Source organism: Dermacentor silvarum, chromosome 1, assembly GCF_013339745.2.
Source record: "Dermacentor silvarum isolate Dsil-2018 chromosome 1, BIME_Dsil_1.4, whole genome shotgun sequence".
NCBI lineage: Eukaryota > Metazoa > Arthropoda > Arachnida > Ixodida > Ixodidae > Dermacentor > Dermacentor silvarum.
The window spans coordinates 112,499,724-112,519,582 of NC_051154.1; the positions used below are offsets into that span (position 1 = coordinate 112,499,724).

The window sequence follows — 19,859 nt, forward strand, 5'->3', positions numbered from 1 at the left end:
TCTGTTGTCACTTGAAGCCACATCTGTTGTTTTTTTTTCCTGCAAATGCAGGGTAGGGGCTAATAATGGCAGTGGACTTTTTTATCTAGCAAAAGTTTAATTTTTGTAAAAGTTTCTGGATGCTCTTTTATTTCGCTTATTTCTCCCTACTTCCACTGAATGTAATTGTTGCTGGTTATATATTGTAGTAGTACCTCGTAAATGAGCAGTAACTCATTGTTACAGAATGTAAAAAGTTTAAGCTTGAGTTTATTTCACACAGGGTACATTGTACAATGAGGATATAAAAAGTTGTACTGAAAAACCAAACACTTTGAAAAATGGGCAAAGTACAGGCATCCTATGTTTTCTTGCAAATTTTACCCTATAAATGAAAGTGAAATTAAATGAGTTTTTGGAAAAATAGAAATATCCATACCATTTTCCTCTTGGTGCATACCTGTTCTGTGCACTTTGCAATTGAGTTGCATGCTGCCATTTGTTAGTAAATAGTCATTCTAGTTGAATTTTCCCGTGGAATGCTACAGCTCAGAACCTATGGCATCATGCTGTAGGAGCTCTGACTTTGCTTCTGGCACTTGTGTACTCTTAGCCTTAGATTGAGGACAACGTACTCTCATATTCAGCCACTTCTAAATAGCTTCATCTTACTTTATGCAGAAAACTGAACTATTAAGTGACTTTTTTGCTTTGTAGCTGCCTATCCACAACATCATGTTGCTCCCTTCTGGAGTACACTGTTGTTTATTTTTGTTAAAATGTGAGGGGTACTTGCTTAAAAGAAGGTTGACTTGGCTAATTCTGACCTTTTTCATTCTTTGTCAAGCTGAATTCACTACGATTGTAGAAAGTCTTTGTGTGCTTTCATTTATCTTCTCCACAAACTGTGCACACATTTTCTATCTATATATTAACATAATTTATTAATTTTTTTTCACACAATGCTAAATAGTTCGGTTTTGCATTGTAATAGACCCTTTCTTAATTCACAAGTGCCCTCCTCTGCATTGCACATTTGCCCAACTAATGGTGGCACTGGTCATGGTACAAATGGATATTATGTGCTCGCTGTACATGCTGAGGCTTGTCTTTTGCATATGGTTCATCACAAGAGCCACATCTACATTTTCCATGTCACAAGAGTGCTCGTACGCTATTTGCAAATGTGACTACACCACCATTAGTTTTGCAAGCTGCCTCGGGGGAAAGTATCTGCAAAGTTATGAAAAGGGTCCATTCACAAAGAGTGTGGCTATGGGAGTGCGTTCCTCTGCTCTTTGTAGCTTGAAGCCTGTTTGTGCTTTTCTTTTGCGACACTCATGACTTTTAGTGTTGTGTTCTTTTGGTTTCGCTTTCTTCCCCTTTTATTTGTTTTTTCTGCACACATCCAGCTCCCTGCTTAGTTGGGACGGCGATTCCTGCTCCTCTGCCTACGTCCTGTCGCCCACAAAACGCATGTGGCGCGAAAGGTGTGCACCTCCCAGCTTTTTTTATTTGCTTTTTTCTCTCCCAAACTCCTCCTACCAATTTCACCATTTCCTTGCATTTATTTGCTAGTGTTTTTGCCTGTGTTTCGTCAATGGCTTCCTTGGCCATTCTTGATGCTCATCTGCTGCACAGTGCTAAGTGTAGCATCAGAATGGTAAGCAAGGCAACTGTTATGCTCAGATGATTAGGCCCCATCGTAATGACCAGAAGTTACGATGAAGGCATAATATTACACTTTGGAGAAAGGCTGCTATTGAAGTAAAATATGCTTGCTTTAATCACTTGGCATGGTGCTTTTCCTCTTTTCCGGTCTGGTACAAGCACAGTTATTTTCCTTTTTGCTTGCTGAATTTTTATTTTACATGCTAAGTTCAAAATACGAATTTGGAAACATGATTATTGACAAGTGTTTCAGCAATGGCTTTCTTTTGCTAGATACACTTTTTATGTGTACCAAATACAGTAGAACCTCATTGATGCAATCTCGTTTTGTGCTATTTCCTGGTGCCAACACTCGCGATCGAAAATACAAAAAACGACCCAATGCACTTACGCTTCTTTTTTACCGGTTAATACATTCCCAGAGAACACTATCTTTCGGTACCAACGTTCACTACATCACCAGACTATTCCGGCTGGTAAATCCCATTTTAAGAAGAAAAGGTAGGCCCCACATGCGATCGAGAGCAGCAGGTGCCCACTACGGCAGCTTCCCCGCAGTACTTGCCCGTCCGTGTCACATGAGAATGCCAGCATGTACTCAGTTTCCTCTTCCAGTACCAGCAAGTATCCTCGCGGACCATTGCACATCGCATTCACAGCTATCGCTGCCAACCCTATTGCGATAAGCATCTTCACCTATCTGTTTTACAGTGCGTGTGGCATAGTGCCATTGGAATGCATGCTTTTGGACTGCACACTTTAAAAAAAAGATAATCCAAACGTGCCGCTGTTTCTGCTGCTGGCGGCGCCAAGTGAGCGTCATATTTTGCTCTGGCAGCATCGTATTCCGGCGTGGGCACAACTTTAATTTTATTTTGGTTTTCCGTTTCTGTCTTGAAACACTACACACTAGGAAATCAACAAAGCCCGTCTCAGGCTGCTTGGGCTCCACTAGCTCGAGACGCATCGGCATTTCGTGCTGTAATGCTTTACACCGAATGGGCACGTCCAAACTTCCCGTCAAAATGCCCTGTCTGAAAAAGCTGCTGGCCCACGCCAAATTCTAGGGGTGCAAACGTAAGCTTGCCAAAGCCGTCTTAGGCTGCTCAGGCCCCACCAGCTCAGTGCGTGCCAGCATCACATGCTGTAACGAATTGCACAATGCTTCACATTACGTAGATGTCAACTACAGTTGAGTTGGCCATATGTTTTAGTGACTTCGGGTTGTACATTTTTCCGTTTAGTACATCCTTTCTCACACATTTTTTTTTATAACATATGAACAATGTTCTACTTTATATTTTTATATATTTATTTCCTATGTAAATGACTTCCTTCTTAGGATGCATTTTTGCCTTGATTATTGATTGTTTCATTAGACATTGTTTGCTTGGCTTCTTGCTTAATGGAGTCATTATGTGTTTTACATTTTGTGACTTGTCCATCACATTTTTTAAAATTATGTTGTTTAGCTTATGGTGTCATTGTAGGTGGCCACCACAGGCTGTGCATTTTGTACTATTGCTTTATGATGCCAAGTATAGAACATGTGAAGAAGCAGGACATCAGTGGTATGCAGGAACATGAAGGCTCTGTTTCTCACTGTCATTTTTAGTTGGTAAAACATGCACAGAGATTACTTTTGGTTGTTTCTCCAACTTTTTAACCAAACATGGAAACTTTCTATCTTCTGCTTATGTTGTATATAGAAGAGCTGTCATTGTGATTTTTGTTGATGTTTTGTCACACTTCTTTACTCCCACATCCGCCTTTACTGCACTTACATTTGATTTTTATGTCAAAACAGGTTTTGATATATTATCTTCATTGGTTCCTTCTCTCTCTTCATTTCATCTTTGTGGTTCTGGTACAGCTGCTTAATAATAACTCGGTACTCACTGCATGCTTGCACTTGCTAACACTACTTGAAACCTTACCCTCAATTTGGGTGATGCATGCATTAATTGGATGTCAGGTTGGCTGGGTATTGTTGCTTGTTTTAGTTGCATGTTGATATACATACTGTGATGGCTGCTAAACTGTGATGAAGGCATTGAATTCAAATTATTGTGTACTTGGTAATTCTATGCCTAGCATTGACATTATGGTTTGGTAGGCAGCCTGTGCTAATGGTGCATTAGAGTATGTATTCACATGGTTAAACTCACATGCAGAAGTGTACATTACTGTTAGATGCTTAGGTACCTTATTAAATGCTATGTCAGGCTAGAATGTAAAAAGTCTGTAACAGGGTAGAAAACTAGGCTTGTTCATTTTGATGCATAAATGTAAATGGAGCAAAAAACATTTCACAATGAAAAAAAGAACAGATGCACAAATGCGTCTGGTCCGGCTTGTGTATCCAGTCTTTCTCGTTGTTCTGTGTTTTTTGTGCAATTTACAAATTCTGTAAAAAGAGTGTTGACCAACACATAATTTATTGGCTACAGTGCAGTTAGCCTGGCTTGTTTTCTGTATAATTCCAACTTCTGGTAATGATTTATTGATATATAGTTCGACAAAGCAACTTAAGGAATTTGAAACAAAGTAAAGTGTGTGAAATACAATTTTTTTAATTATTCAGTTCGGTATTATAAAACCTAAGCATTGGTAAAAGCTTTGCCCAGTGCTAGTTGCCCAGTGCTTTTCAATAGTGCTAGGTTTTCTTGTATAACTTTATAGATTTTGCATTATGTCGAATAACATGGCAAAGCATTAAAAATACCAGACACAAGAAAATTGAAGACACGAAGTCTGCAATGCTTTTGACTCATGCCCAAGTATACTACTTGTGCTCTAAGGTAGAGTTCCTAAACGTTCCAGTCCTGTGTACTTACCTCCCATGTTGGAGTATTTCAAGTTACTTTTCATATTTTAACATTGACCCTACTAGGCTGCCAGTCGGACATGCCACAGTCTTTAGGATTTTAACCTGTAGACCATGCTCACAAAGCACCAGTTCTTGCACATCTTTTAAGATGCACAGTCATGGGCTTTCTTTCATTAGTCATGCAAGGGATTTTGTCTCCACTATGCCAGATAATTCAGCACACTTTACTCTCTGACCCTTACACTGCTCACTGATCTGTTCACATTCATGTTCATGGTGCACATTATTTAGCACTTAAGTTCAGTCAGTGACTGACTATGTAGTTTTTGCTCTGGGTAGTTTGTACTCGCTAAGTTATACAAGACACCTAGAAATTAATTGCTTTTTAGTTGTAGAAATTCACTTGCATTTACGCATGCATTGTAAATGTGAGTACAAGGATGCTAGTTGGTGCAATGTGAATGTCTGATCAGTTGAAATTATATATATATATATATATATATATATATATATATATATTATTTTGGCCTCAAATGCCTAGGCACTATAATTATTATTTTTTTTCAAAAATTGCTGTGCAATAATGGCATCTAAAGAATTTTTAATTTTCGATGATAAATATGGGGGTAATGAAGTAAAAGCTGCAAACAGCAGCTTGGTGGGGCTGTGGCCCCCTAAGAATTAGAATAAGATGTGCACTGTTCAGTAGCAGTCATTCATGATGTGAAATGTGGCTGGTTTTGAGCTATTGATAGAAATTATATTGAATGTAGTCAAAGAGGCTTGTTTTATCCTAATCATTCAAAACACTGTTAACATGTAGTATATCAGGTCCTGAACTGTCAGGCTTAACTGTAGCACCAAGATGTACACTCCAGCTGCAAGAACACAAATTCACAAATGCTAAGCTGAATTTGTGATATAACTTGTTCTGTTGTAATATATGCATAAAGGCTTGAAACACACTATGTTTGAGGCATGATATCTACTATGTTTATTCATAAGTGCATTGCACATACCCATAGTGGAATTTCATCTGGTGCATTTTATTTTATTTTTTGGCCCTGCTTTCAAATTTTAGGCACTCCTTTAGAATGTGAAAACACACATGCACACGGCCTTTAATATTTCTTGAGGTGCTTCAAAAGTACCCTGGTTTTTCAGAGGTCCTAAAGACTGGCCATTTGTTGATGACGAGACTTGGTGAACAAGTACAGGCAAATTTAACTTCATATGCATGAACAACCATTCTCTCGTGCTACTCTGATCTACTACTGATTTGGAAATGAGCTGAGTATTTTAAGGATGAAATTTATTATTAAAAATATGGTGCACAGTGCATTAAGATTGGGAAGCCATGACCCGGGTCATTTTGAATCTGGTAGCTACACTTTACATATATTTGTTCATTAGAATCTTGCTGTTGAGTAAGTTGCACCATGGAAAACTTGCCTAGTAATGCATGTGTATTGAGACTTTTCATGGCTGCCCACTTTAACTGCAGTTGTAGCCTTTCTGGCTGAAAGGTATGCAAAATATGGTGCAGCCTTTGCTTGTGAAGCAGAAGTAAAGTGCTTTTGCATGGCCACTCATTGCATCAAAAACCAGTGGTATGTAACGGTGTTATTGTAGCATTCATACAAAGTGACAGACAGTGAAGCCAGAGGAAGCATAGGGGAAGTCATCTGTTATATTTAAATGTAGAAATAATCAGGTAAAGGGAAGTGAAAGTAGATGAAAAGATAACTTGCTGTAGATGGGGATCGAACCCACATCCTCCGCATGCTTAGGTAGGTGTGCTGAGGCAGGTATGCTAAGTAGAAATGGACCAAATATCTGTGTTATTTCAGTTCATTGAACTTGGACATTTCACCCGTTGGATTGAGCCTGTTAATTTATGTATTGTAACTAAAAAGAAAAAATATGATACTGAGGAAGATGAAACAATTTTAGGGCATCATTAGCTGTATTCACCGACACAGCCAAGTCACATTTATTTATAAGATGAACTTAAAACATTATTATAACCGTCATATTCAAAACTCTTGCTCCCTTTCTCCCTGTTTGATATTACAGTTTTCCAACAGTTTGTGTTAAGCTTACCTAAAGAGTTATATCTTTGTTAACGTTGGAAACTGGAAAGATGTGGGCTGCTGAGCTTCTGAGCAGTACGTTTGGTTTTAACTTTAAAGCAGCCTTGTTCATCTTTACAGATCATCTTTAATCTCTTGGCAAGAATTTGCATTCTTTTTATAGCATGTGTACTTACTGATGTGATCTTTAACAAGCGATCTGCTTGATTTTCGTATCAATTGCGCTGTCTGTTCAGAGTATGAGACTTTCCTTGTTCCCATAGACGACAGTAGCACTTCTTGAGCACTACTACTTAGAATAAGTGTGGTGGGTCTCTGTTGTTAATTGTTTGGCCGGTACAATGCAGTGTTAGTGCTTTGCAAGAGAACAAAGAAGCTTAGTGAGTTGCTGTTGACTCTGGCTTAAAGGATGAATTTTTACTCAGTAGATGTGCAAGGCAGTAGTCAATGCACACCCGCCGTGGTTGCTCAGTGGCCATGGTGTTGGGCTGCTGAGCGCGAGGTCGCGGGATCGAATCCCGGCCACAGCGGCCGCATTTCGATGGGGGCGAAATGCGAAAACACCCGTGTACTTAGATTTAGATGCACGTTAAAGAACCCCAGTTGGTCCAAATTTCCGGAGTCCTCAGTACGGCGTGCCTCATAATCAGATCATGGTTTTGGCACGTAAAACCCCATTATTTAATTTTTTAATTAGTAGTCAATGCAGAACCTGAAAATACCCGCAGTAGTTTACAGCTGTCAACTGTTTGCAAAATGAGGAGTTTTTGACCAAAGGAGCCATGTTCTGAGAAACTGTGAAACTATGGCACTGGTGGCTTGAAAATTAATTAGAGGTTTAGGATATTCAATACTGAATAAAAAAAAAGAAAATTGCATAAATTTATATGAATGGCTTAATAGTTCAAGCTAGATAGTTTGGATACAGTATATGAAGCTCATCAACCATCTTTGAAAGTTTGTTAGATAATCTAGTGAGACATGCCTTTTATCATTGCCACAAAACAGCTTATGTTAGGTTATGCAGTCGTTATGTCACGACTGCATGCACCTGCACTGTGCTGATTAATGGCAATTACATTTGTGTGGCATGGGTGGGAGGCAGATGATGTTCCATTGCACGGCTCCTTTGTGTGATACCATTTATACATACCACGTATGCTTTGCAGATAGCAGTTGTACTTTTGTTTTTCACATCCTTAGGTGGGACTTTCAGTGAGCATTCAATCCTGTCAAATTCTTTACTGAAGTGGTTGTTGTGAAACATTAATTATTGGGAGTTCCTTACTCCTTCCATGCATTTCCAGCTGTGCGATTGATATGTCAGCCTTGCTAGATACCTCAAATAATAGGCTGATTTTGTAGTGGTGGCTAGCTACATGTGAGCAGAGCGTGGATGCAACTATGTTTGCTTAAGCTACGTGTGAGCTTATATATATATATATATATATATATATATATATATATATATATATATATATGAGCTTTTTTTGCTCAGTAAGTCTGCTGTGTCAAAGATTTTGCGCAGAGAAAGCTCCTGAACAGCTTCATTGTCAGGCTGGTATGTACAGGTTTGCTCAATATGCTTAAAGCAGGTGCAACCATTAGTATTGCATATGTGCTCACACTAGTTGTATGTGAGTATGTGCGTGCATTTGCAGTTGCAGGTCCTTGCTGGTGACAAAACCTTTAGTTATTTTTTCCAATGTTGCCTTTTTGGCCATCTGGAGGAGCATCATGCTTGTCCAAGCCACTTCAAGATTGGAAGCAAAGGAGGCTCATTCGCATTGGGGAGGCATATGGCGTGTGCTATCTGAGCAAGGGGTTGCATGAGTGTTGTGGACTACTAATGGCTGGCTGTTTGTGCTTTTCTGGCTGTTGTCTGTTGATGTGCCTAACCTGGTAATCTTTTTCCTCCTCTCCCCTTTTTGTGGCTGTTCTCTCCCCCTCTGCTGCACGATTCCTTTGGAACCAAAGTAGCAAGCTAAAGTGGAAGACGTAAGTTGCCCTCTGACCCTGCCGTACTCACCAGCATTAATAATAAAAGCACCCAACAATACTCCTTTAATATGCCCCATTGCTGCTGTTGAATGTTTACACGCCTCCAGGCTGCTAAGGGCTCCACGCTGATTGTGTGGCTGGCACTCCTCTATGTGCTCTAGTGGCTTTATGCAGAGGTGGCTTGCAGCAGAACCTTTTAAACTCACAACAAAGTGACAAGGAGCTGTATCTGGAACATGGAAAAACTTGTGATGGAACACTGCTTTATAGCTACCTAAACTTTATGGTGCCTTTTGTTTTGTTGGATGCAGTTTAAGGCTTATATCTTTTTTGAAATACATGGTTTATGGTCACTAAATAATAATAATAATAATAATAATAATAATAATAATAATAATAATAATAATAATAATAAAGCTCTTTCGTGTCCTTACTGCTCAGAAACTATTGTTGTCTGTAACACTTGTAACTATAGCTGCTGATCGCTTTGTTGGTAATAGTAGCCATAATTATCAATCTGTAGCCTAATGCTGTTCATTCTGAAAGTAAAAATAACGATGAAGTCATAATTTTAAAATTGCAAACAGGTTCGTTTTCACAGAACTTACAGGCAGGTTAGATTGATACTATTTTTTGCTCTTGCATTGCTGCGTAGTGAGAATCCTGATGCAAGGAGCTTTTATTGTGTTTTAAAAGTGTTCTGCTGTAAATTTTTGATTTATTTTGGGACATTACAGCTGTAACAGTTATATGATACGCTTTGCTGAGCTAACTAAACTTTTGAGACGGTATGTGCGTTCAAGGCTTTGTTGATTGTTCGTAAATATTAACAAACTAATGTTCAGTTTCTTATTTTTAAGTCTACTAATAATGTTATATGTATGTGCAAGTGCTGACAGAAGATTGCAGAATACAGAAGTCACAAAGAACTGAATTATCTTATGTCCTGGGCTTGAAGCTGGGACTTGAGAGGTGTGCTCTGCAGCGAAGCAATAGAGGGGGCTAGCTGGCCCATGTTGCTTGTTTTGTGCACTAAAGCGTTGAGCCAGAAACAAGACAGAGGCATAGGGAGAGATACTTAAAGGGGCCCTGAACCATCCCTCAGGCTTGGTGAAAAAATAGTCTGCGGATAGCATACGCTGCTGTTAACGTCTGAGCCAAATTTTACAGTTGTGCATGGCGCGTGGATCTCACAAGCGGAGCGCAAAATCTTTTTCTCAAAAGCTCTCTTTTCAACAGAAGCCTGCTCCTTACTCTTTTCTGGACGCTTTATTTCGTAATATAGTAGATTCCCATATGTGGCTGCTATTGGCCAATAGCTGACATCAATCGAGAATAATGTTTGGATCATTGCGCTTCTTCCTACTGTTACTGTGTATATTTATTGATGCAGTTTAATAAACAAGCGAAAATCTGCTTTTGAATTTCGATTGTAATTACGTACCCGGAGGAAGCCGACTCGTCTGCTCACGCTTGGCCACGGCCGCCCGCGTAGGAATTCAACTTTGCCCACCCTGCAGCTTATCAGTGTCATAGCCATCGGCTCTCCCTAATTTCAACTAGGTTTGAACACTCAACTAGCCTCGGACCACGCGAAACTTAAGGTCAGAACACACGCATGCATGCCAGTGCGCGCTCACTCCTGGCTGCTCCTGGTTGGATGCCTTGGCAGACTTCGCTGCATAATGAGTTATTGATAGCACTTCAGAATGTGCAATTTGGATGTCGCTACTATCCGTTGGTCAAGCTGGTGCAGGACTAAGCAGGTTCGCACTGCATAGCCCAGCCAGACAGGAGCATATAAGCGCGAGCGCACACTCTATCCCTGTCGTGCATAAAGCAAACGCTGCAGTTGCATGTAGCTGCCGGTCTGCTGTGTAGCATAGCTACCGTGGTCGCTGCGGGGTGCCATAACGAGTCCACTGGCTGAGTGCACTGCGGCTCGCAGAGGACAACCGTGTTTAGCACGTCTGGTGCGTCGTAGGCGGCAAAATTGGAAATAGTGGTATCTACATGAACATCCAAAATTAAATTTGAACTGCGCGTCACGGTGAAGTTCAGTAGGCAGAGGAGTGTTGTGGGCACACCCCACACCGCCGTAGAATTCGCAGTGCAAATCATTGAAGAAGGAGCAGAAGCACCGCAAACTGTATGTTTGATTGCCAATAACTCAGCTTCTGCTGAACGCATCGAAGAAAGAACTTTTTACAGCTAAGTATTTCTGAAACAGTCCAATTTAACTTTAAATGCATTTCTCGACTTCGATATAAAGTGGTTCAGGGCCCTCTTAAAGCGATGTTTACACGACACGCGGAATTTGTCCTAGGGATTCCAAGAGGGATGTTTCTGGTGCACCTTCTCTCGGTCCCCTGCAAGTAGTTCTGCTGTATGCTTGCTGCTGAGCAGAGGCTTGGTGGTGCATCTTTCCCCTTGTATAGTGATCTTTTGTATCTTTCTAACAGTTCCTCTTCTCCATGGTAGGAGATGATTTCATGTGGTATGTTCTCCTTGCAATAGGGAGATTGCTCATGGGATAGTGAATTTTCATTTTGGCTGTGTGATGTAAGTAAAGTTTGTAAAGGTCACTACTGCACTACTCTGCCATGTTCTGGAGCTCTAATTTATAAAAATAAATACAAAAACAGAATAAACATCTTGTGACATCTCTGGTGTTCACATGAACCACTCTGTGGCAGGAGCTAGTAACATGCACATGATTGGCTGGGCCATCACATATGTGTCTATTGCGCTGAATGTTACTGCTGTCATGTTTCAGCATATTTTTTTAACAGGAATGTTCCTAAGCCATATTTGTATGTGTAATTCTGCAAAACTGCAGAAATTAATTTTATCAATTAGTTGTGGTTTCACCTGTTTGGATGAGTTGCACGGCAAGTTACAGTACTACCTTGTATGTGGTAGCTTCAGTTCTGCCTTGTTCCTTTCTGTTAATTACTTCACCTTCACGTTCACTTGCGGTGTGGAAGTGTATATAAAGTTAAACCTACTTATAACGAACCTCCATATAACGAATTCTTGGATATAACGAATTTTTTCTATTCCCCGCCGGTAATCCATAGAAGCACATGTATTTGAGACCTCTACGTAAGGAAGTGGCAGCGGGAGACCCCCTCGAAATAACGAATTTTCCCCGCCGACAACCTAGAGATTTCGCCCCAAATTTTGTCATTTTTGCGTGAGCAGCAACCGGAAGCACCTTCTCCGCCGCGACGGAATGCGAAGCGGTGGCGGCGCGCTTGGCACGCTCGAATTCACGGTGACTGCGAGGCGAGAGCGAGCACACGTGTGCATTCATGCGAGCGTGCGCGAGGCGGGCATGCGTCCCTCGACCCGGCGATCTTGCCACCGCGGGCGTGACCTTTCCGAAACCCTCCCTTCATTCAAACCTGATCCCGCCGCTTGCTGCAGCTGGCCAAGCCCGCCAAGCCGGCACTCTCCAGAGCAGCATTGTGTTCATTGAAGTCATCTGAACGGTCAGTGCTGCCGTCTATCATGAACAAACAACAAAGCAAAATCACGAAATTTTTTACCACGAAATAAATGTTTTGGGTGAGCTCTGCCGTCTGTTACCCTTTTGCTTACTTACCGTATTTACTCGAATCTAGCGTGCACTTTTTTTACGATAAAACGGGTCTAAAAATTGCCTGCGCATTAGAAACGAGTACAACCCTAAATTTACGCTACCGTATCGCTATCGGCATTTCAATATGGCCGCCTCCTGCGCACTTTGAGCCAAGCTCCCGTAGCTTCGACCATGTGCTGTAGTACGTGTGCTTAGGCATTAGTAGAGTGTACTAGATTGGGGGAGTGGGTCCAGTGGACGCCTTGGCAAGCGCCGAGGGTGAAGCAAAAAATGCGGAAATTGTGGCGGTGCTGCCGTCTCCTTATTCTGAATCTCTGGCCAATAAACCTTGGCTCCGGCTGTTTCGGCAGCGCTCATTGGCTGAGGCGAGCTCACGGGCTGAGTAGCTGTCTTCTGCTCGATGCACTGTCGTTATGTCATTTGCATTCTTTCTGCCACTGTTTTTCCATTTTATTTACAAAAGATCGGTGGGGAATAACACTAGTGTTGCCGCCACAGAGTACCCGCCTGTGAAAGCTCCATGCAGCTGCGGTAGGGTCTCCGATGCGACAAGCGTCCGGCCGGCGCGCGGAGCCGCTCATTTGGGAGAAAGCGACGGTGGCGCCACCAACTTTTCAATAAAGAAAGCCTCAGCGGGGAGCCTTCATTGGACCCACTCCCCCAATCTAGTACACTCTAGCATTAGTCTACCAATTTAGTTAAACAGCGAATGTTTACAAGTTTATACGGCTGATAAAACTACTATCCTTACTTCGTATAACTGTCTAATTTGCTGTCGTAATCGATGCTTCGCCTTTCGGGTGAAACTGGGGCTTTCTGTTGATCACAACTTTAGTCTATTGGGAGTAAATCTGGAGCGATAGTTGTATTTCTGTATGAAAGCATGAGGTGCACGATACTGTAAAGGATTTTTTTTCTTCTCTTTTGGTCACGGAAAACGGGTGCTCGTTACAATCGAAGGCGCGTTGAATCAAGTAAATACGGTAAGCGTTTCTTTTTCGAATTTTCATGCCGAACTTGCATATAACAAAATCCTCTTTATAACGAAGTTTTTCGGGAATTTGTTAATTTCGTTATATCCAGGTTTAACTGTATTATAGCTGTATGCACACATAAAAGCTTTACATCTTGAACTTCTTCAATGTAGTCATCTGTGAGAACAGTCGTTGAAGGCCCGATATTCACCATGACCCTAATGACATCTCTTTTTCATCACCTACCAAGTATGAACCAGGGCTCATTAAAGTCCGAAAACATGAGCCCTGGCTCGAGTGCAAGCATCCTGTCTTCATCGTTCATCACCTCCATTTTGTGCAACCCAAAATCCAGACTAGTCACTCGTAGCCACACTAACCAAACACTAATTAAGCCAGTGTAACATTCACAACATAGCTGAGCCAAGTCAAAGGCATAATAGGAGTCTAGTATTAGCTACTGTAGTAAATAGCACTAGAACCTTCCCAATGATTGATGGTTAATGAGTTGTGCTGTGTATGTCACTGCTCATGCAGGAAATACAGCCAGTTTTAATGCCTGTTTTTTGAAAATGTGTGCAAAATTGCTGAAACATGATGCAGACAATTGCAATTCAAAATTTTTAAAGCAAATGCAGTGTATAAGTAGTGCCTTTAGTAGTGTCCTTATTGTCCATTTAAAGGCAAAAACATTGCTTGCAACTGTACTGCTTCCTTGAAGTACATTTCGTCTACTTTTTGCTCTATGCTTCTATGCTTCAGTGTGCATAACAAGTAGCACTATGCAAGTGCAGAGCACACCTCTTAATTCCTTCAAGTATGGTTATGCTTCAAAATAAACTATTCCTACATGGCTCCTTTGTTACATGATTTTTTTTTTTTTTCATTTGCTGCTCAGTGTCTGCTTTTTTGTTAATTGAAGCTACCATAACCTTCTTGTTGGCAGTTTGGTTAGTTGTGAATTTTATGTTGCATTGAAGAGAAACTGCCATGCTGGTGCTGTTGCTTATGAAATTGTCTCAGGCAGCCTGTTTTGTATACTTTAGAAAGCATAGAAAATACAGCTAGAATTTTTTCACTCTTATATTGAATGATGGTATACTTATTGCAAGTGAGTCATTGCTCACGTAGTGGAAAATGGTTACCAAATAAGATCATATCATTGTGTATAATGCCATTCTGCATGTCGACAGTGGCATAACTTCAGCACCATTTTCTCTGTTGCTTTAAGTAATGTTAGTGCATAACTTTTTTTACCACCTGTTGACAACCTGTGTGTACTGTGCAAAATCAGGGAGCATTCATGCTACATGGTGCTCATTGATAGTTTGTGTGGTGCTAGACAGCCTAAAGTGGTACTTGGAAATTAGCTGCCTAGACTGTATTTGTAAAAGACAATGAGCAGAAAGGCTCTGCTTGTGCTGCCAACACTTCACCTTACAGATATTTTCAGTATTACACGAGGAGATAGTCTTGTAGAAGGGATTTGAAAAGCAGTTCTTCTATGGCCTTTGTGTTCCAAAATTAAATTTTTCCAGCAAGAATGGATAGGCTGTTTGCTATCTCTAGAGCACATGGCATAAATGTCGGATTAATAACGGTAGCTTAGCATGCTTGAAAAAAACAACAAAAGAACAAGAAAGAAAGTACAGATTTTAATAATAGCATTTAGTTATACATTTATTTGCTTAATTTATATAGTAGTATACCCAAGTCAAAAGTGAATTTAAAAAGGAGATTTCGTAGTGTCCAATCTGTTGTAATAATATTTCAAAACAAAACATGTTTAGCCTGTTCTACAACGTTGTGGGCCTGCAACAGAAAGACTCTATATTTTGTATCACTTGGTAGTGCTTTCTTGGTGCTGTACACTTATTAAACGCAAGTGATTTGAGACAAAATAATTTTTGCTGGCCAAAAGCTTGTCTAATAATTACAAGTTAGATTACTATGCTCTATCTCGCAATTTGTTGGCAGTGCAGCCAAGGCAACAAGCCTCTGCATGGCATTTGGAACTGTGTACTGAAAATAGTTATGATTATAATGTACAGCTATTTATGCATGTTATATAGTCTGATGACCTCATCATAATCAATCTTGTTGCCTATTACACTTTATTTCTGCCATATATTCCGCATTTTCTTTTTCTAGCTCAAGAATATAGTCTCTAATTTCAGCGTCATATTTGGCAATAAATTTAACACAAGTAGCATGTTTTGTGTTATAGGAGCGAAAAATGTGTTCATAGTATTATGAAAACCTTATTTATACTTCATAGTTCAACAATATAACAGTTTAATGTGCACACTTATTTGCACTAATGTGGATGCTTCAGGTTCATATTCTGCTATCCACTTTGCAGACACGCAGTCTGATTCTCTGATAGCGTTTACTGGTTGAACTAGGAGCTTCACCAGCTATCATATTCAGCTAACTAAAACGAGGAAGTGCCTTTTTTTCTGCTGTGTGTAGCGAGTGACGGTGCATGAGCTCTGGTCATCTGGTAGTAAGCCAGCGTGGCTTCCTAAAGTCAACAACCCAGCTGGGTTTAGCTTCAATAAAATGTGGCATGCTGCTGTATTTTGCGAACACTGCTGTGAAATGCAAATGCTGCCGTGAAACGCAAACACTGTCGTGAAACGCAAACGCTGTCGTGATATGTGGTGCATTAACTTCACAAGGATCTCTAACCTCTTGCCGAATGCTACAAGACAAGGTGAAAAAATTTTAAAGCTGATTGTTCTGAGTTTTTTGCTAGGGGCAAATAGAAAGATATGCCTGCAGTGTCAGCTGGAGTGCCATTGATTGAATTAGCACTGACATAAATGAAGGCTAAGAAATTTGCCAAAAAGCATTGATTGGATGCAAACATATTTTTCGTTTTCCTTGCATTGAATCAGTCAAGACAAAGGTGACCTTTGCTATTGACATAGCTGTTTCATGTCGCGTTGTGTGTAGTGACCACGGTGTAAGAAGATAGGTGTTCCAACAGCGCGCCCGCGCTGGGGCGAGAGAGCAGCCACTTCGCGTGACCGGAAGTGAGCGCCGCCGCTAGGGGCAGCACGTGTTCAGGAGGCCTTGGAGAAGCGGCACAACAGTGGATAATTTACAACCTCCGTCAGCATATAAACACCCATACCCAAATATATGCAATTTTTCGTTATTTAGACGCCAAATCCTGAGCAGGTAGAAGGTTTCATGCCTCTTACAGTCAAAATACCGTCATTTCGAACACGAGAGAGATGCATCGTCTGCTCTAGCAGATGGGGTGCTGCACTTACCGCTGCTCGCCGCGTCGGAGTCAATCGGAATGTCGGCAGAAATATAAAGGGACGTTCCTCCATCCAAGTAGAGTCGTTTTAAGCAGGCGAACGACATATATTCATCGAAATAAAGCACTTCTGCCGCACGTGCCCATAAAAGCATCAGCAAAGCGAGCGAAAAAGTGGCCCCCAGAACAGGTGCTGCCCCTTGCGGCAGTGGCGTGCGTAGAGTCACACTAAGTGGCCGCGCCTCGCGCCGCCGTCGGATCACCTTCCTTTTTTACACCGTGGTAGTGACAGAGTGCGTTTGGGCTATTGGGGGGGGGAAGGGGGGTGCTCTTTATTGAGGCTGACACCTGCTATAACTTTGCTTCACTGCCAACATAGTGTGAGGCAGACAATAATGAACTGATACACTAGTTATCATTCTAATACAGGGAAACTTAAAGTTGTAAAGGGAGCTGCACTTGGTTATATTCATCACTTCATTGTAACGATTGTCCATCCTCACAGATGACATTGACCAACTAGTGTTGTAATGCAGGCTTGCTGGTATGATTTCTTGGTTCTTGGTGCTCTTTAGCCATATCTGGCCCTTGTGCCACTAAACACTATATCATTGTTGGTATTCCATACCTCCGTATACCTCCTTCAGCAGGGCACCTTGTCTTGCATTTATACTTTTGTACAGAAAAGTTAATAGTCAAGAGTATTTCTAGTTTTAAGAAAAGAGAACTTGTTGTTACCCAAATGTTTCCGAGACGCTGTCTGGACTAGCTTTGCCTATGTTGTGTTTATTGCAAGTCGCTTTTTGTCCGAGGCAACAGTGGCAGTCAGGCTAGTTCTGTATGCAGACATATTGACAGCACCAAAAGATTCACCACACAGAGTAGGATACAGCGCTGGCACTATGCTCATAAGTTTACTTTAGCAGTAATTTTTTAGTATTGTTTTGTTACAGTAGGTACCATAAACATTATGCTAGCAGTACATATTTGGAGTCTAGTTGGAACAGCTCACATGTTCCATTAATCCTTGTTTAGCTATACCACTTAGATAAGAGAGGTCACATGTCGCGGTGTGAAGTACAAAGTTGAAGGGGCACAAAGTGGAATATAAAGTTCAGCTATATTGGTAAATTACGCGTCTGGAATACGAGAAACATCACTTTCACTATGAGTGGAGTCTTGGCAAGGCAGAAACGAATAAAAAAAACTTAAAAATGGGCTTGAAATTTATGCACAATCTCCTTGGGACAACGTAAGATTTGGAGAGCACCTGCACAGGACTTGTTACTACTTTATTAGTAAGCAAGGATTACATTGAATTCTAAGGAAACCAGAGACGCCATCTAGCTAGTTAAAAAAAATAAAAAAATTTAAAACAAGAACAGCCTATCAAGCGAAAGTGCTTTGAAGTTCGAGACATCATACTGGTATACCAGTGCTGTTCGAGTAGCAAATTCAAAAAGGGAAACTTCGTGTTTTCTTTCGTGGTAATAGCAATCTTTTCCCACCAAATAAATGTAACTTGCATATTGAAAAAAATACTTCGTACCACTAAACTAACTTAGTGTTGCTCTTTAGTGTCCCTTTAAGTGCTCAATATTTGCTTCTCAGTGTATTCACTTATATTATTTACAATATAAGGGATAAGTTGCTAAGTTCATAATTACTTCTTTTTGCGGAAATAGGAAGCAAAGATGAAATAAATTTTGCCCTACCTAAAAAACAGGATTGCAGTTTTATAAACTTTTATTGACTAATTGTTTAATGTTTTTGTGAAATTTAAATAAAATGAAAATGAAAAATTAGAAACTATGAAAAGTGAGGAATCAGCCACAGTAGCGCCCAGTTTTGCCATCTTAAGCTTGATACATATACCGTGTTCATAATACTACATGCATTCTTGAGCCATAATAAGGTATGTGTGCTTGCTACACAATCTTTTCATGCCTAAGAAAAAAAAATTACACACCAACGTACACACACACGAATTACGCGTACGTGTGGCCTGACTAAGTTTCGCATAGTACGAGGCTAGTTGAATGTGTCAAACTAATCAAAATTTTGCGAGGCCCAATGGCTACAACACTGATAAGCACTGGGCCAAAGTTTATTTCTTACGCGGGCGGCCCCGGCCGAGCGTGCGCAGACGATAGTCAACTTCTTTCAAAAGTACGTAATTATTATTGAAATTCTAAAGCAGATTTTCGATTACTTCAGCCTGTTTATTAAACTACATCAATAAGTATACACAGTAACAGTAGGATGACGCAGACTGATCCAAACACCCTTCTAGATTGATGTCAGCTATCAGCCAATAGCATCGGTTTATGGAAATCTTGCATATGACAGCATATGCAAGCTGCCGGCAGCTTCAAAGCTGGTGAGACGGCCTCGTTTGAAAAGAGCGTGTTTGAGAAATATGTGACTTCGCACTCCACTTGTGAGCTACACATGTCACGCACAACTGCAAAATTTGGCCAAGATGTTCACAGCAGCGTATGCAGACCATGGACTGCATTTTTTCACCAAGCCCGAAGGACACTCACGACACGACACACACGACACGACATATACGACATCACACACATGACACGGCACACACGACACGAGTGTGTCTCAGTCCTAGTTTCTCGCACTGTTCTCACTACAAGATGCAATACCAAGTAGCCCAGTGTCGCACCCTTTTGCAGTTATTATATCACTGAGACTGCACAGTACTTAGCTCGATGTCAGCAGGAAGGTTGTATGAGGCACGTAAAATGGCATTGTAGCACCAAACAGGAAAAAAAATGTGGTTGATCCCTCTTATATAGGAATCGGTATAGAACACGAAAGTGAAACGTGTCTTCACAGAAGTAGTGTAATGTTTATTGCACATTGATATATAATGTCTATTGGTGTTTTGTGGCTAAAGCGCCCTTAGGCGTTGATGCACCCACGCTGACGCCTGGTGGCACGTCTCCTCCATCACGACTACCAACGTCGATGACCATGAGCAACCGTCGTGCATATGGAAGCTGCACTACGCTGCACACGCTAGCACAACGCGAAAGACGAAGCACGTAACTGACACACTAATACAACGCGCAAGACAAAGCACGTAACTGAATCGTCACCGAGTCAAATCAGCGCGTACAGCGCGTCGTAATTGCAGCCTCCGCGATCAACTTCAGAAACATTTTCAGAGCTAATAGACAGTTTTAGCAGAGCGTTCACGGTCCGCTTCGCTCAGACCGTCGTGTCCGAACGATTCGCGCACAGCCGCTCAGCGGAACGCTAGCGGTAACCCAAATGCGCGTGCGCACAACGCTCATATCGGCAGCGGAACGAAGAACGCTGCCCACGGTCCGCTACGAAGCCATTTGAGCGGAGCGTTAGGATGCGTCTACAGGTTGCTTTGCCGTTTTACAGCCGCGCTGAGCGCGCGTGGCCGGCG

At 41.2% G+C, this 19,859-nt stretch overlaps 1 protein-coding gene across 50 annotated transcripts in view; it reads left to right on the forward strand.

Annotated features, from left to right (window-relative positions):
• LOC119435128 (ankyrin-3) overlaps positions 1-19,859 on the forward strand; it is a 402,712-nt gene that overhangs the window by 192,447 nt on the left and 190,406 nt on the right. For 45 of the 50 annotated variants that reach the window (XR_007468364.1, XM_049672381.1, XM_049672376.1 and 42 more), the window contains exons 21-22: positions 1,392-1,469; positions 8,551-8,571. The exons of 1 other annotated variant lie outside the window; for it this stretch is intronic. Coding sequence is in view for 48 of the 49 variants with exons in the window: in XM_049672381.1 (XP_049528338.1) it covers positions 1,392-1,469; positions 8,551-8,571 (99 nt within the window). In the remaining variant the exon portion in view is untranslated. The remainder of the gene's footprint in view (positions 1-1,391; positions 1,470-8,550; positions 8,572-19,859) is intronic. 4 more of the 50 variants (XM_049672352.1, XM_049672358.1, XM_049672362.1 and 1 more) reach the window with 4 other exon arrangements.